Raw genomic sequence first — 18,354 nt, 5'->3', positions numbered from 1 at the left:
AGCTTTTCATCCACCAGTACCCCCAAGTCCTCTGCAGGGCTGCTCTCAATCCCTTCATGCCCCATCCTGTATGGGTACCCGGGGTTTTCCCTGACCCAGATTCAGGACCTTGCACTTGGCCTCATGAATTACACATGGGCCCACTTCTCGAGTTTGTCCAGGTCCCTCTGGGTGGCATCCCGTCCCTCCAGCCTGTCAACCGCACCACTCAGCTTGGTGTTGTCTGCAAACTTGCTGAGGGTGCACTTGATCCCACTGTCTATGTCATTAATGAAGATATTAAACAGTACTGGTCCCAATACAGACCCCTGAAGGACACCACTTGTCACCAATCTCCATCTGGACATTGAGCCATTGACCACTACCCTCTGGATGCGACCATCCAACCAATTCCTCATCCACCGAACAGTCCACCCACCAAATCCATATCTCTCCAATTTAGAGAGAAGGATGTTGTGGGGAACCATGTCAAAGGCCTTACAGAAGTCCACATAGACAACATCCATAGCTCTTCCCTCATCCACTGATGTAGTCACTCCATCATAGAAGGCCATTAGGTTGGTCAGGCAGGACTTGCCATTGGTGAAGGTATGCTGGCTGTCTTGAATCACCTCCCTGTCCTCCATGTGCCTTAGCATAGCTTCTAGGAGTATCTGTTCCATGATCTTCCCAGGCACAGAGGTGAGGCTGACAGGTTGGTAGTTCCCAGGGTCTTCCTTTCTAACCTTTTTAAAAAAGTGTGCACTGTTTCCCTTTTTCCAGTCTCCAGGGACTTCACCTGACTGCCGTGACTTTTCAGGTATCATGGAGAGTGGCTTAGCAACTACATCATCCAATTCCCTCAGGACTCTGGGATGCATCTCGTCAGGTCCCATAGACTTATGTATGTTCAGGTTCGTCAGGTGGTCTTGAACCTGACCTTCTCTTACAATGGAAGGGACTTTGCTCCCCCAGGTCCCATCTTGTGATCCATCCGCTCAAGAGGTGTGGGAAGAGAGGTTGCTAGTGAAGACTGAGGCAAAGAATTTGTTGAGTACCTCAGCCTTCTCCTCATCCGTTGTTACCAGTTTGCCAGTCTTGCTCATTGTGGGGGTACGCTTTCTCTGACCTTCCTTTTCTGGCTGACATAACTGTAGAAGCCCTTCTTACTGTTCTTTGCATCCCTTGCCAAGTTCAGCTCCAGCTGCACCTTGGCCTTCCTGACCCCATTCCTACACAACTGGCCAGCGTCCCTATACTCTTCCCAGGATACCTGTCCCTGCTTCCACTGCCTGGGCATTTCCTTCTTGCCCTTCCGTTTGACCAGCAGGTCTCAACTTATCCATGCCAGTCTCTTGCCTTCCTGTCCTGATTTCTTACACCTGGGGATTGAGAGCTCTTGCGCTCTGTGGAAAGCGCCCTTAAAGATGTGCCAGCTCCGTTCTGCTCCCTTGTCCCTGAGGGCAGTTTCCCAGGGGGTCCTATTGACTAATTCCTTGAAGAGTTGGAAGTTTGCTTTCCTAAAATTCAGAGTCCTGACTTTACTCTTCACCTGACCCATATCCGTCAGGACTGCGAACTCCACCAGTGCATGATCACTGGAGCCCAGGCTGCCTCCAATCTTGATGTCACCAATTAGCTCACTTGCGTTGGTCGAGTCCAGCCCCCTTGCTGCTAGGATTTACTGCTGCACAGTAGGCTGCATGTTACTGAAACCAAACTGTTCTAATGAGATCCAGTACTTGTTGGAAATTGTAAGTCATATTTGTCAAAAATGTAACTATTATATAGCGTTTATTTTTCTCTATGTTCTTTTTAAAGAATGGAGTAATACATTTAGTCTTTGTGCTATGCATCAGAGCTGAATAGCCTCATATCCTTTTGGATAACCCTCCTATGCAATTTTAGTTTCATGAAGTAATTCTCTTTGCTGTTCCACAGAGTAGGTGAGGTCACATTTTCCAGAAGCATATTCAGATTTTACAAAATCTTTCTTCCTGATAAAAGCCCTCTTCTTTTTTTCACAGTTCCTCTAAAATGTTTACTCTTTTCTTCATATTATAATTCTTATATCAATACATATTGATATGTGTTGATAGAGAAAATGTGTTTCTAGGTGTTATTTTAAATTTTCAGTATGTGCTAATAATTTTTGAGGGAGAAAAAAAAAAAAAAGTGATGATATGAATCTTTCATTTGCTTCAGCCTGACTCCAAGCCTTAATTTGATGAGTTCATTATGGACCCAGAATTTGGGTTTGTTTTTCTGAAAATCTTGTTGAATTATGTGGGGCATTAGGGGAAAGCTGAACTAGTTCCTGGAGAGAGCTGAAAAGCAACATGTTTTTAAAAGAGGTAAGATAGAAGTTGAGGGGAAAAATGTTTTCTGGGCTGATTTTAGAGGATGCTGAACCTGAATAGGATATAATGCCAGGTCCCTAATCTTACTTAGCTTTCAAGAATATATTTGCCTTTTTCCTCTGCTCCCCAAAACCTTATTTTCTTTGACCTGTCTCAACAACTACCTTTCTTTCCTATCTCCAGACATATATATCTACTTTTTCCCTGTTGCATGCTTCATCTTCTTACATCCTCATCCAGGAGTATTGATCCTGGCACATGGTCCAGTTCTGTGGAGGGTGATGTGGCATCCAGGGTCCAAGACCGCCATTTTTACAGGAGAACTGCATATCCCAGCTGCTACATTATAACTTAGTATGTGCAGCTCTTTCCTGTGACACATGCAAAAAAATTTCTAGGTTCTCTGTAGCTGTGAAAGAAGCTACCTTGCAAATAGGCACAAGACAGTGCATGTGGGCCATTTCTGAAAGAAGTAGAGGCATGGTACTCTTATCCTGGGGAGATGGTCAAGTCTGATGGACAACTGCATTTAGCCAGGCTAAGGTCAGAAAAGCTTGGAGCTACCACCTGCATGTGCTTAGGGTTGGCATGGAATACATTATACCTTGATGTGGCAGCTTCCAGGCTAAATTAGCTTTTTGGGAGAGCTGAGGTGGAAATGGAGAAATCTGAGAAGTGGCATCCATCCAGTAGACAAGAAACGAGGGAATCAACATGGTCTGATGTTGCTGGTCTGTGAGGCAGGGCTGCGATTATCAGGTAGGCTTCATGCCTTGCTCTCGTGGTGTGTTGCTGCTCCTACTGTTTCTTTGTATTCTTCCTACCACAAAGAAGTGTCTTGATTTCCTGGTCCTGGTGTCCTGATACCTGGTTCTGATGAATGGGGAGGTAGCACTCTGTCTCCCTCTTGCTCTCATGACTGCAGAGGCTAGGATGTGTTTCAGATATGTTCTTCCCCAGTTTCAAAATCTCCACCAGTACCAGAACAGTTAGATGTGTTGTTGACTTTCTGTGTTGATATTTCAGACAGTATTTTATGCCTAGGATGTAAACATTTTAAATATGTAACACACAGGGAAGTTTAGCAGAGACTTAGTTGATGTAGTTTTCAGCTTTGTTGTGTCTAGACCTAAAAATACTGTATTTTAATTGTTTTAAGCAAAAACTGCCTTGCCCATCAGATTATTTATTTGACAGTGGCAGCTTCAGTGCATGTGGATTATCAGCATCACTGTTCCATAGTGTGATTTGTAAGAGAAATCATAATTCTTATGTTAACACAGTGTGAAGTAAATGAAGTTTGGAAGGTACGTAGGGGTGAGTTGTTCACTTGCTGTTATTAAAAAGAATTATTGTCAAATTAATGATGGCTGCATTTGGTTTTGTAACTAGATCTCCAAGGGACTGTTGCTGTTGACTGGATAACAAAAATGAGACTGGGGAAAAAAAGAAGAGAGTAGGACCATAATTGAGTAATCAGGAAATTATTATCCAGTAAGATTAAACAGTATGCAAAAGGGATTTCTTTCTGGCTTTGCTAAATTCTTTTAATACAGCATTTCATTGTAACTAACTAGGTTGAATTTCTGTGTGTTTATGAGCTGAGTGGTTCTAGGTTAGTAATAAATAAAAACCAATAGAGACTGGGTTCCCAAATGCAGGAATTCCTGATATTTGATACGGTAAAGTCTTGCAATGTCTTGCCCTGGTGTGGCCAAGAACAGCGACAATATTCCGTATGAAGTTTCCTTGATGTTTTAATAGAGATTCATCAGTTTTTAAAATCTGATGATAGGGTGGATTTTCCTTTTTTTTCTTACTCTTCTCTGAAACCTGTTACTAACACAGACAGATGCATAGCTCCAGATACTAAAATGGCTTAAATGTTCGCTACATTTAATCTTGGGGAGAATAAGTTATCTCGTGGGGAATTCCCTTTGAAATAATCTACTTCTGGCATGATTGCTGGCAGGTAAGCAGGTGCTAGAAGGGGACTCCAGGCAGAATTGTTCATGCCAAGAATCAGACTTCTGATGTATGGCAGTGTTGCAGACAGCTGATTTACAGGTGCGCATATATATATATATGTAATTGGACTTTCTGTAGCTAATAAAGAGTAACAGTCTTGCCTTCATCCTGCCTGTGACAGATTTTAGACTTTGCTAATGCATACCGTGCTATTTATTTCAACTGGCAGTGTGATCATTGAAGTTGTGGCATATCCAAGTGTTCAGATAGAAATGTACATTTCTGTGTACAGGGGACTTCGTAATATATAATTTTGTTGGTAATTGAAAGCTGCCTGCTTGTTCCCACTATTAACACCCTTCCTGTACCTTAATCCGCAGAAATGACAGGGTACAATTTACTGTTTAATATGAGAAATGAGAGGAAACCCATAGTACTACATAGATTCTTTTGCTCACTGGTCCAATGCAACAATATATGTAATGTTTCACATGGTGAGAACAAATAAATAGTCTTCAATTTCATATAGTCAGCCAAGTTTATCATGTTCATAATTCTGTCTTCTACGCCTCATGCCCTTTACTTAGGTAATTCCCTAAATGCTCCGTATTCATCTCTTAGACTGCATGTGTTACAATCTTTGTATCTTGCTTAAGTAAGCAGGCAATCCAGCTCCCTCCTTACATGGGTTTTCTGAAGACTTCTGTTCAATAACGCACAGCCAAGCTCTGGATCAGATAATGATAGGAGTAAGAAAGAGATAGAACAGTTTTCAACATGGGAAGCAGAGCCATGAGGCACTGAATTGGTACAAGATGCTAGGGGTAGAGGTCGGTTAATTTGCTTAAAGGCTCAGTAAGGTGGGTCATTTCCCATTTTGAAAAGGAATAACTCGTTCCCCTTAAACTGATAAACTATTGGGGTATTTGTTTCATTTGCACAGGAGGTCTTAGGGTGGTTTGTGTATGTGTGTCCACAGATATATTTAAGATAAACATTGCTCTTGTCACTTCAATAGATGAGACTGAAATGGTATAAAATGGGACTAAAATGCTAATGAGACATTGAATTAGTCATAAGTTACACAAGAGTGAAGTTTTATTTTGTTATGGAAAGCACTGTGATTAATGCTTTATGTATACCGTGCTGCTGTTAAGTTAAACTTGCAGAGAGAACCTTTGTTTTGTTTTGTCAAAGGGTGGCTTTATTTAGCTTCTTTGGGAACATTCAGAAGTAGAGGTATTGGGCTGGAGTTTGCAGCTCTGCGTTCTTTTCCTTAGCTTTAATTCCCACAAAACTCACTGTACAAACTCCTGATGCCTGTCATCTAGGGAGGGCCATAAATATACTTCTCCATGATATTTCTTAGGGATTATAGATAGTTGCTAACTGTCTGTAGCATTCTTTAAAAATCATCCAGAGTTGGAGTTTGTTCATTAATGCAGGAAAGTAATGCCAAGAAGAGTTACACTCCTCGCTTCCCTTGATGAACAGGCACTAATACAACATGTGCCCTTCCAGTGCCTGCTGCATGATCCAAGGGGAGCATTGGGGAGAGCTAATATGAAATACGGATTGCAGTATCAACCTACTGAGACCATGACTTTTCTTGTGGAAAATGAAATTTTGCAGATACCTGGCTTTATTTCCAGTGGCACGGTTCCATACCCAGAATGATCCTGTCACTGGGATACTCCTTAGGTAGGCAGCTGAACCTGCAGTTCATTAGAAGCAGCTGGAGTCTGTTAGCATGCACACCTACCTGCCAACAACAACTAGTAAAATTTGAAGGTGATTCTCTGGTTTGGCGCTCTCTGTCTCTTTCAGTAAAGCTAAGAATCTGAATAGTTATTCAGTTAAAATTTTTACACCTCTCACACTAGGTTGGTTGTGTAGCCAAAACTCACAGGCTTTTGCTGTAGCAGTAGATGTCTCTTGCCCTCTTAGTGGTGCACTCTTAAGAAACTAAACTTTTTTGTGTGAAACGGTTTCTTTAAGGTTTTGAAGTATACTATAGTTTGATCTTCAAGAAGCCACGAGCCTGGATACACTGGTGCTGGGAGAGATGATCTTCCTATTTTTCTATCAGTTCTTCTCATGTATTACAGTCTCAAATACAAGCCTTTGAAATCTTCTCCAAATAATTCTTATACCACAAAAAAAAAAAAGAGGACTTTCAAGGAGAAAGAGGACTTTCAAGGACTTTTAAGAAGAAACATTTTCTTCTTAAAACACGATAGGTTGAGTTCTTTGACAAATCCTCGCTAGACATTTGTTACTAGTTTTAGTTTTCACTGACATGTTTTGTGGCTTTTAGGTGAAATAGACAACACTAAAATTTCAGGCATCCATTACTTCTTCTGTATTTAGAAGAAAAGTACCAGCCCATGTTGTTAAGCAGTTTCTACTTATCTCTGTAACCAGTCAACAAAATTGGATTTTAAGCATAGTGGTCATTTTAATGAATCACTTCTTAAATGCTGTGAAATATAGTTCCTCAATTAATGTTCTAAAAAGTTAGAAGGATTCTTTGGCTTTGGGAAAAACTACTTATCTATAAGATCCTTTGTTTTTTCAAGCAAGATAATACAGCAATTTAAAACTATTCCAACTATTAAAAACAAAGAGCTGGGTGGGATCTAACTTACCATGTGTGAATAGTCCTGCAGAAGTACCTGCCTGTGTTCTCTGTATCATAACTGGGAAAGATGGGTTCCTGGGAAAACTCCTAGAAGGTGATCCAGTAGAATTGTGGTATTCTCCTGAATTAAATATGAAGATTTATTTATTTATTTATTTATTTATAAGCATACTGCAAAATTTGTTGAAACTGCAGAGCTTTAATTTAATTTCCTTTATGGATTAAATAATTCTGTAAGTGTTTCAGTCTAAAAATATGTGCTTCCAGTTGTCTTATGTTAAGCTAAGTTGTTTAGCAACATATCAAAACAATTCCATGAAAAGATAACTATCCTTTTTTATTAATCCCGTAGGCAGCTTTTGCAAATGTTTTTGTACTATAAGTGATTGCAGTGAGGTGTTAAAGCATGTGCGGAGAACAGAATTCCCCCCTTGTATCCTTCTTGCCCTTCAAGTTATGTTTTAATACCAACCTGACAGCATGGTTTACAGAACTGTGTGTACTTGGTTCAGGGTGCTATTACAGCTATTTAGTACCAATCCCTGATGAAGCATTTCACATAGTCTTCCTTTTCCAGTAAGAAGTTAAATCTGATTTCTTGTGTTCTGCACAGTCTGTGCTTTTCTGTCTGTTAAAACTGTCTGTAGGAGAGTTGTAGGAAAGCAATGTTAAAGCCACTGTAATACTTTCTTTCAGGAATTACGGCAGAAGTCATAGTGGTAGCCTCTTTTGATGAACTGCGCAAAAGAGCTCAGGAGGCCAAGGGGAAGATTGTTGTCTACAACGAACCTTTCATCAATTATGGCAAAACTGTGCGATACAGATCACAGGGAGCAGTGGAAGCTGCTAAAGTTGGAGCAGTGGCATCCCTCATTAGATCCATTGCTTCTTTTTCTATTCATAGGTAAGCATTTTTCTCTTTTCTCCCTGTGACTCACATTTTAGCCTTTAGTTCACATGTCATTTCTGGGCAGGCATTTTTGTTCTCTATGGCAACATTTAGTTGCCAGTTACGAGTGGGTGTTCGGTTTTGAAACTATTGGCTGCACAAGAGTTCTTTTCCCCAGTGCTTTGTCATTCTTTCAAAATGTTTTAATTTTTTGTTACTGATCCAAATTTTGTATTATATTTGTTTTAAAGAACTTCCTGCATTCTCAAGGCTACCATAAATATTCTGAGATCAACCAAAATCAAATGTCTTTGTGACAACACGTACCAGACTGTCAGTGATGATATGAACTGGTCATTCTGTATATTTGACTAGAATGTAAGTGTACAGTTGTTGAATTTGTCATTTTCCTAGCATGAGGCTGACTTGTACTAGATGAAGGAGTAGTCTGCTTTGAACATAATTATTTTGAACACTTTAGCAGTAAGGTTTGTAATTTTCACTCTACTTTTTAAGTAAGATAGGTTGAAATAATGATTTCTTAAAAATTAAGTGTTTTTAGATGTCTTAATATGTTACTTATTATATATAGTTTTAAATTTCTGAAATGAGCATTTTTAGTTTTCTGTGAGGTGCTATATTTTGTAATATTGTTCTCTTTTTGGACAATATATATTGTCATGGTTTAACCCCAGTTGGCAGTTAAGCACCACACGGCCACTTGCTCACCCTCCCCCCAGCCTGCAGTGGGATGGGGGAGGGAGTTGAGGAAAAAAAGAGTAAAACCTGTGGATTGAGATAAAGACAGTTTAATAGGACAGCGGGGGGAGGGGGTGGGGGGGGTGGGGGGCGGAGAATGTACAAAACAAGTGATGCACAATGCAATTGCTCGGCACCCGCTGACCGATGCTCAGCCCCTCCCCGAGCAGCGATCGCTGCCCCCTGGCCAACCCCCCCAGTTTCTATGCTGAGCATGACATCATATGGGTACGGAATAGCCCTTTGGCCAGTTGGGGTCAGCTGTCCTGGCTGTGCCCCCTCCCAGCTTCTTGTGCCCCTGGCAGAGCAGGGGAAGCTGAAAAGTCCTTGAGTGGTGTAAGCACTACGTAGCAACAACTAAAACATCAGTGTGTTATCACCATTATGCTCATACTAAATCCAGCACACAGCACTATACCAGCTGCTAGGAGGAAAATTAACTTTATCCCAGCTGAAACCAGGACAATATTCAGAGCAGTACAGGCCATTTATTCCTCCCCCTAGTTGCCCAGTGACTTCACCCACAGAGAAGTAGTCGTCGGTAGCTAACCTGACCCTGCATGTGTACCACATCATGAACCAGAATCGTGTTCTGTTTGGATAACGTCATGGTTTCTTTTTGATCTGTGCGCCTAGGTTTTCTTTCTACAGAAGTCCAAGCTGGGAAGTGGGAAGGTGTGGTATGGCTTTGGGTTTTGCTTGAGGCTGGGACAGGGAAGTGGCTTGGACAGGCATCTGGAAGCATGCTTGATTCCACCATTTCAGACAAAACATAAGTGGTCACATCTCGGCAGTATGAGAAATGTGCAAGCCTCACCATTTGTGGTGCTTCAAGAAGTTTGAGAAATGCAGTAATGCCAGCTAACTGTATTGGATCATGTGCAGAGGACAGCTCTGCTGCCAGTGTAGTTGCTTGGTAGCACTTTTATATGTTCCATATTCCCCTAAAGAAGCCAACATTACCTGTCTAAAATGCTTTCTCAAAAGTAAGGTACTTTGAATTCAGGTAGTATCCAAACTATACTAGTGTATTTCTTGATGCCCAACAGATGTAGCAATGTTTACAATATCTTTTCTAATACCTATAATTTTCTAATAAATTTAATAATAATTAACAGAGAGTAAAATACGTTTCAGAAACAGTTTTATGAAAAATGGTATGTTTTCAAAATAGTCGTATTTGGTATCATCAAAGAATGTTGCAATCTATAATCTGTTGATTATCTGAAAACTAGAAGATGATCTGAACACTGATCTATCCAGTCCTTAGTTCTGGTGCCCTGCAGAGGTGTTGATTTGAAAGTGACTCTTTGTATCTTCTGTTTGCCAGACTATTTATGGAAGTGCATTTTAACATGTAATGGAAAATTTAGAGATGAGGAACAGAGGTGGAGACTGAAGGTAATAAAGCCTGTTTATTAGGTCTGGGTACTGGCATTACAGCTATTTCAGAATTGAATGAAACGAGAGGAGAAACAGATGCGAAATGCATGTTTGCTTAGAAGTATTGCATCCTTAATTGAGGCTGGGAGCCGAGGTGTCATTCCCCAAAGCAAATTCAAATTTAGATGCTGCAAGGAGGCATTTTATAATGAAATGTACTTTCTGTCATTTCTTTGTTTACCTTCACTTAGGGTTTTTTGGGGTGAGGGAGGGATTGGTTAATCTATTTTTTCCTGTGTTAAGGGAGGTACTCAGGTCCAGTCTGTCACTTTTGCCACTCCATGATGCCTAGATCTGTTTGTCTTGTTTCTAACAGAAAATAGGTATTGCTGTAGGCAGGATGGATTTTCTTATCTCCATGCCTTCTCCTGTGTTTTCTCTTTATCACCAGCTGTGTGTCTCCTCGTCTGTCCTACTGATGTGCTGTGCTGGGTGGACTCTGTGCTGGATGTGGTGCTTCTTGTCAATCAGTGTCTGGGGCACTGTTTGTTCAAGTTGCTTGCCTTTTTGATTGACTGATGGGAAATACTGTGTTGCTTCAGGGAGCAGCATGTTAGAAGGGTGAGAGATGAAAGGTAAAAAGCCAATAAAAGACTTCTAAGTGTTGTGAAAGAAAGTCTTGCATTCTTGCAATTCGTATACTGCTGCTTTGTTGACCAGAATCTTTACTTCTTGGGCCTGTGTGTTTACATGTGCACCTATAATGTGAATAACTGCTAATGGGATTGTGGCAGTTCTCCAAAACATCCTGGAAACATCTTAGAAGAAAGTATTCTCCTTCTGGTACTGCACTATCCTGCTTTCCTCAGGTCAATGAAGGGTGGAACTTCACAATTTTCCCTAAACTATATCAGCTTTGGTGTGGGGTTTTTTTTTAAGATTTCAACCACTTTTGGACAGGGGATCACTTATTGTTATTTGCTTACTCTATTTGCAATGAATTAAGCTGGCTGGAACAATGGAAGCCACTTTGTGGTGTGATTTTTAGGTGATCTTGCAATGTGAATAATATTGATAGGTTAAAACTAGGTACTTTCTAGTGGATTAACATTTTAGGCTTATTAGGTCTGATTATTAAAGCTTACTGACAAGACAGAATTGGTAAAATCACAACATGAATTAAATCAGTGTTCTGTTGCTGCAGCTTGATGGCTGTTCCTTGTTCCAGAGATGCCAAGCAGCTGCCACATTGTCAAGGGCAAAAAGTGTGAAGGGAACCTTTCAGCAGGGATTATGTGGGCAGCTTATTTTTCTTTAAGGTATGGTAGTATAGTTATGGAGTGAATGAAACCGCTTGGGGACTCAGGCATCCCAACTCTGAATGAGGGCAAGAAGGGATGAACTTGAATATACTCAGGGAAACTCATTGCTGTGTTTATATTACGGCTCATGCCAACTCATTGGTGACAGTGAAGGACTTGAAGGATTTGTTGTTGAGTTTCAAGGAGTGGATTCATTTATTTAAGACAGAAATGGTAAGTGAATAGGAAATAAAATTAGTAACAGCATCTCCCTTGACCTATGAAGAGATGACAGTAGTTACATGGTTCGTATTGCCATGTTGCACGGCAGTTGTGTCTCGTGGCATTGTCCCCATGTGGTGTTAGAGTCAAATAATTCTCTTGCTACTTTATAGGTAGCATGTAAGAGTGGGTTTTGTTACTTAGGAGAAAGTCACTGTAACAGGTGGGTAATTTTCCCTGCCCTCCCCCCAAATGGTATGTTTATAACAGCCTTTTTGCCAGTAACAATTTCCTGAAGCACTGGCAATTTGGTGGTGAAAACATTTAAACATGGATATTAGGAGTTAAGAGTAACAGAACTATTTTAAATGAACCTTCTCAAATAACAGGTATTATTGTAATCAGTCAACGGTATCCATAGTATTTGGCTTTTTTGGAGAAATCTTGATGTTGACTTTTTTTGCTTTAATAGATTGACTATGCTGTGATTAACGGTCTTGTACAAGTTAAAGTAATACATACATTTACTGTTGTGTACAATAAACTGATGAGTATTTCCCAGTTTGTAGTGGATGTTTTTACAGCAAAAATACTCAATTTACAAGGCATGGTTAAAAATGTGGTTGTAATAAGCTAGCCATAAGTCTGAATTTTTGCTTCCTCGCTGTATGTTTTTAGAGTATTTTATAGATGAAAGGTATCCTTTAGCTATTGAAATGGTCCAGTCTTTATCCTGTGGTGAATGTACTCTTAGGAATCTAAAACTGTAAGTAAATCCTTCTGTTCCTCGAGAACCACAGATTAGATAAAGTCGTAACACTGTGTCTTGTAATAATAACCACTTTAAGGGCTCTAGAAAGAAGCAAAATTGAATGTTTTTCAAGAACTCAAAAAGAAAGTTCACAAGAATCCTCAGAAATAAATGCCAAGAGCCCAATTATTATTTTTTAAATGCTGCAGAACAATCTCTCCAATATACAAGAAATCCAACAGGGAACATATTACAAGGCCAAAATAGACCAAGTAGTACTTTGACACAGTCTGGAGACTGTTAACAAGGACACATACTTGGTCAAGTTCTTCTCTTTTTGGGCTGAATGCAGAATCTTATCTGAAATAAGTTAGTTCTTTCACTTTCTCTCTCCTTCTCCAGGCTACAGGTGGCTAAGACCCAATGTCTGCTTGTGAAGCTCTAGTAATTCTAATCAAAAGCTGTGTCTGGATGAAAGCTGAATTAATGAGTGGCACAGTGCAACTCAAGATTTATGGCAGAGGTTGCATGGATAGCCCGAGTGGATGCACGTGACAATTAAGTGCAGGCGTGCCAGGGCTAGAATATCATTTCATGGAACGTATGCGAATTTGAAAACTGGTGCTTTTCCTTTGCCTTAATTTCCCCCTTTAGGAACCTCATGTGGTTTATTTTCTTCTACCATGTATACTAATGTATACCTTTTTTGTATATACGTTGTACTCTCAAAGTACATTTTCTTTTCCTTGTCTGTTTTTCCTTTTATTCTTCACTGCTTTGTAAACAATTCATTCCCTTCTCGATCTCACTGGCAATGTATTAGTTAATGTAATTTTTCAGCTCTCAGGTGCTAGCAAAGTGATTTCTTACCACCTCTTCCTAAGGCTTGGTCTGCTGCCTTTGGTTCTAAATGTGAGACTTGCCTGCTTAAGGGGACCTTCCTCCTTTCCCTAAAACTCCATGTCTAAGGAAAATAAGGGCTTATTCACATCAGTAGTGGCAGACATGCTCAACTTCTTCTGCTTGTTCTGTCAAGTTTTCTGAAATCTGGGATGGTACAGGAGTTTTGGTAGGATTTCTTTTGCTTTTATTTGTTTTTTATAATGAAGAGATGCATCTGTCCTTTAAAACGGATGTCTTATCTTTGAAATACTGTATCCTCTGGTCGTGTCATGAGCCGTGAAGGCTCCTTTCCCTCCTGTTCTGCTCCTCCTTCCACAATGAAAGCCAGTATACCTAATTTTTTACTACCATCTTAGGAGTCTTTCTTCCTATGACCCGTTCTGCTGTCCATAGAGGGGGAGCAGTGCCGTGTCCATGTAGGACTGTATTTCAGCTGGTAAGCACTGGCTAAGACTTATGTGTGAGCATGAGAGCAGTTCTCTGTTAATATGGGACTTCATGTGACCTGAGCCCAGTCTGATCATGAGTTGTAGGTCAGGTCCTGAGCACCTCTATCACTCTGTGTGCACGTGGTCTAGCTAAGCAAACCTGTATTTCCTTCGGTGTATCATAGCCTGGGAGTCAAGTGGGTGAAACAGGTCACTTTGCCCTAGAAAGTTGCCCCTGTTGCCCGTTAAATGGCCTGGACCACCAGCTGTTATTTTCAGCCAAAAAAATTTACCTGTGTGGAAATTTCTGAAACTTAACCTACATCCTAAAATAATTTCAGAAGCTCTTCAGCTAACCATTTCATTTTTACTGTCTTCTTTCATTGTGGTTATTTAATAAACAACACAATTGCTGTGAACAAGCGAGCGTACAGTAGCACAAAATAGGAGTTAGGTTTGTCATCACTTTTTCTTTAGTAACACTGTCTGGCGTGGCATGGGACTGGTCATTCAGTTTGCTGCTCAACTTAAAAAATTAGCTTTCCTCAGGCATTTGAGTTTAACTAAGATTGTTCGCTGCCTCTGGCACCTGTTGAAAGGAAAAGAATGAAATTGGTTTATATGTACAAAATGAAGTAGAAGGTTTGTATAATTAGTTTTTGTAAGTTTTTGCTTTACTTCCCTCTGTTCCCCCAACACTCATACGCACCTTTTTCTGATATGCCTATAGCACCCTGGTAACTAAGTGATTTTCTGGGCTGCTGAAGCCGTGCAGCCTCAGTGGCATATCTGGGCACATTCAGGGGCCAGCCTGGCTGATGCTTGCAGGATGCGTAGCTGGAGAGAAGCCGACACGTAACATCTCTGGCCACGCGTACAGGCTTAGCGTGCGTGAGCTGCCAGTGCCCTGGGTGCATTTGAATTTTGGTCCCCTTCTCCAAGTGCTGTGTCAATTCAGGAATTTGTGGTTACTCTGGCTTTTGGCCTGTTAGTGCATGTGGTATGTGAGTTAATTTCCTGCAGTTCTGTTCAGTCCTCTCCATTTTTTCTTTATGTCTACTTAAACTAGCCTTGGGCTCTCAAGTCTACAGGGGTGGGATGTATTTTAGTCCATCTGTAAGCCTGCTTTCTTGTTTTTTGGTTAATGAAACAATCTTGTGTCTTGTTCTCTTCGGATTAGGGAAAATATTTTACTGGTTGTCCAAACTTTTTCCTCTTCTAATTGCAAATCATTTTTACATCTTTCAAAACAAAAATCCTTGTGTTGCAATGCAGTTTTTCCATCTGATGATATAACTAAAGTAAAAATCAATTTTTTAAAAAAATAAAGCTGCAATCAAAGATTTAGGTGCAACAGTTGAGACTGAGCACGTGTTAGTGGTTGAGCCGTGCTGGGTGCACTTATTGAGCACATCTTCTGGTTTAGTTTCATCAGAAAGGGATCTAGCACTGGTGCTTAGAGACTGCTTGGTGATCGGGCAGCCAAGGATTTTGGGAAGTTCACTTCAAAAGCTCATTCTTTATTCAAATTAAAAGGCTGATATATATACCATGTGAGACATTTAAGAAAGTCACATCATCTGTACAATAATTTAAACTGTTTATGGTGTAATTTCTATTGTAGTGGCCAGAGATGTGCCCTCTGTGATATGAAGATTCACTTTATCAGTGCAGGTTGTAGCTCTGGATTATCAAATGGCAATTCCAAGAGGGAGCGCAGGGACAGAGCAGAGGCTTTCAGTAAGTCAGGGAAGACAAACTTAGGGATATTCGCTGCATGTCAGCCAAGTAGGTCTCCTTGATGCTAATACGTACGTAAAATCAAAAGTTAGTATTACTGAAAACTTTTTGATAGAAATGGCTAAACGAGATTGCCTTTTTGTCAAGAAAAAACACTGAGAAAGATCTGTTTTGAAGGGAGAAAGTTACTGGGTTAAGTTTCCAGAAATAATGTTTTTCAAAGGATGTCTGGGACACAAGACATTTCTCTGAATGTAAAAGTAAACTATTTCTATATTCCTTGAGTAAAAAAATTTACTATATTTACCTTTTTTTCTATTTCATGTGACAATGCTAAGCTGGTATCTGCAATTTTCCTTGATTGCGTGTAATGCTATGTTCTTTGGTCCTCGTGCATACTATTATGAGCAGTGCCCCCACTCCTGCTTTCAGAGAGCTAGCTCTTGTTGGAAGTACTGAAAATAAAGAGTTTGCCTATATTATGTTGGGATCTGATGCCTTCATTTATTTATCTGAGAAACTTTCTTTGCTCATTACCATCTTTCAGTGACAGAGTACTTGTTCTTATTATTGCCTTGTTGTGGTTTTTAAGTGTTTTTTTTCCTCCCTAGCATGTGAGTTTTATACGTACAGGGTGAAGTGGTGAATGTGTGCGCTGAAGAGTTATTTTCTTTCAACGTGGAGGAGAATGCGGTTGTGGTCAAGGTAGCTTAGAATTGATCTCTGAGGGAATTGGAAAGCTGATGAACCTGATTCTCCCCTGCTTCATATTGCACGTGCTCGCTTTTGACACTGCAGAATTGTCTAAAAAGTGTATAAAATTGTATAAAAGTTCTCCTTCTGAGTAGGCAGCATCTTCTGTCGGCTTTGTGCAGGCTTAGGCAATGTGAGAAGCATAAAGGCAGTGGAAAGCTGGGTGATAACTGTAGGGATGTAACAGTAATGCTGTAGCATGACTGAAGAAATCAGGAAGCACCACTGATTATTTGTGAACACTTTTCACTTATGGGATTAGCATAGCGACAGGAATTGTTCATAGGAAACCTCTCACTGAGAGACTGTCCTAAGGCAATATCCTGTGGCAATAGGATACAGCAGTATTGTCTTCTATTGTACTGAGGGACCAGGAAACAAGGATAAAACCCTTGTTTGTGGTGTAACAAGAGGAAATAAGAGCAAACCATGCCTTATAAGTCTCTGGTGAGCTCGTGGAACATTGTAGTTATGTTTCATAGCACTATGCATGCTGTCTTGCTGCCCTTAGAGATAGGAGTTGGTGGTGTGCTGTGGGATTTATTTTCTTGCCCTGCACTTAAGGGCTTTCCCTCCAAGAAGTCTGTATATGTTGTTGACTGACAATTCATTAATTTTTACTTTGCTTCCTGTGTTCCCTGAAGGCCAACATGCCAGACTGCATTCTGCAGTGCAGTCTTTGTGCTCACTTTTGGGCAAATCGTAGCTGTCAGCAAGAGAACTTAGATGTCCCTAGAAGAAATGGAGCCTGTGCTTTAGGAGATGATCATATCATACAGTGGGTTCTGGCTATTTGAGCAGTGATTAAGGAGTCAAATTTCAGGTAACTTCATAATAGTGAGAAATCTGTAGATGATGTTTCTGCAGTCCCTATCTCTCTTTGGCTTTTGCCAAACTTTTGCCTCTTTTTGGTTTGAACTGCATAACTCTTCCCCCCCCCGCCCCCCCCCAGTAGACAGGGCTTGATGTGACATCTGAAACCTCTGGGTAATTTCATACATTTGGCATATTTGTTTTCTTACAAAGTCAGTAAAATGCTGATGAGACTAACAAGGGCTTTCTCTACCTCCTCCTAGTTTTGGCTGCTCCTGTTCAGGAATATGTTGATGTAATTGGGAAGAGTTTCATCCATTTAGTGTCTAGTAATATAATCAGTGTTCTGTAACTTTGGCAGAGTCAGATAAAGGGCTAGTAAAATCTTTGTCAATAGTCTCTGTTATCCAGAAAGATGCTGTGAGGATAATGGTCCTTTTGAAATCTTTGCTTCCTCACCAATAGCTTCCCAAGGCAAACCTTTATCAATGTAGTATTCAAGTTTTTTTTTCTTCTCTTCTGGCCCACCTGCTTTCCTAACATTACTGACTTACACATTTTGTTGGTGGCTAGATGGCCACCCATATCAGGAATAACATGTGTTAACTCTGGTCTTATTCGGGTACCATGAGCACCCACTGATTAGATTTGGTAATATTCTGGAGTTAGTAAGATTTAAAGGAACAGTTTTATTCTGCCTTTGCATTACTGGTTCATGTATATAAAGATGTTGACCATATAAAACTGCCAAGTCTTGGGTTTCTTGTACTGATCTTTAAGGAGTTACAGCTATGCTTGCTGTGGGTTGAGTACTGGGAACTATAGCAGTTTCTGTGATTTCCTCTTTTGCCCTAATCAGCTCCGGCTTTCTTTGGTGCTACCAGCCCCATCTGAGTCTGTACAAGTTGCTGTGCCTGCGAAAGCCCTGTTAGCAAGTTCAGAACCATCTGACATGATTGTAATGTCTTGATCCATCAATTGCAAGTTCTGTTTTAATGTTCTCACAATATTCGCTTTTCTTGATTACACTGACAACAAGTGTCTCACTAGTATGTGACGACCATAAATGCAGAGGATTGAAGGAAAACCTGACAACGAAAATGCCGATAAAGATTACAGAGAGGGATCTGAGTAATACAGTGCCAATGAATTATTTTCACAAGGGGTGTATTCATTTTCAGCTGCTGATAAGATCTGAGAAGTATGTGGACTGTCATTTCATTTCTCTGTAATTCTGCGTGTCCTTTCTGTGTAAGTGCAGCACTGAGGACTTCATCTGGAGTGTTCATCTTCAGAGCATGTGAGCACGTGGCTCTAGACAACTGGGAGAGATTAAATAGTGCCAGAATGGTACAGAATTGGTGTTTGGCGAATCCTAGCCTAATACTCTCTTTTTCATTAAAAAAAAAAAAAAGAAAAAAAAAAGAAAAAAGAGAGTAAAGGCTCTGTTTCTTGATGTATTCT

General features: G+C 40.4%; 1 protein-coding gene across 5 annotated transcripts in view; it reads left to right on the top strand.

Annotated features, from left to right (window-relative positions):
* Window positions 1-18,354, top strand: part of CPQ (carboxypeptidase Q) — a 166,469-nt gene that overhangs the window by 33,057 nt on the left and 115,058 nt on the right. For all 5 annotated transcript variants that reach the window (XM_072851188.1, XM_072851192.1, XM_072851190.1 and 2 more), the window contains one exon: window positions 7,645-7,852. In XM_072851188.1, coding sequence (XP_072707289.1) covers window positions 7,645-7,852 — 208 coding nt within the window. The remainder of the gene's footprint in view (window positions 1-7,644; window positions 7,853-18,354) is intronic.

Source organism: Ciconia boyciana, chromosome 2 (assembly GCF_034638445.1).
Source record: "Ciconia boyciana chromosome 2, ASM3463844v1, whole genome shotgun sequence".
Classification (NCBI taxonomy): Eukaryota; Metazoa; Chordata; class Aves; order Ciconiiformes; family Ciconiidae; genus Ciconia; species Ciconia boyciana.
The sequence above is the reverse complement of the archived record's forward strand: the minus strand, read 5'-3'. Positions and strand labels throughout refer to the sequence as shown.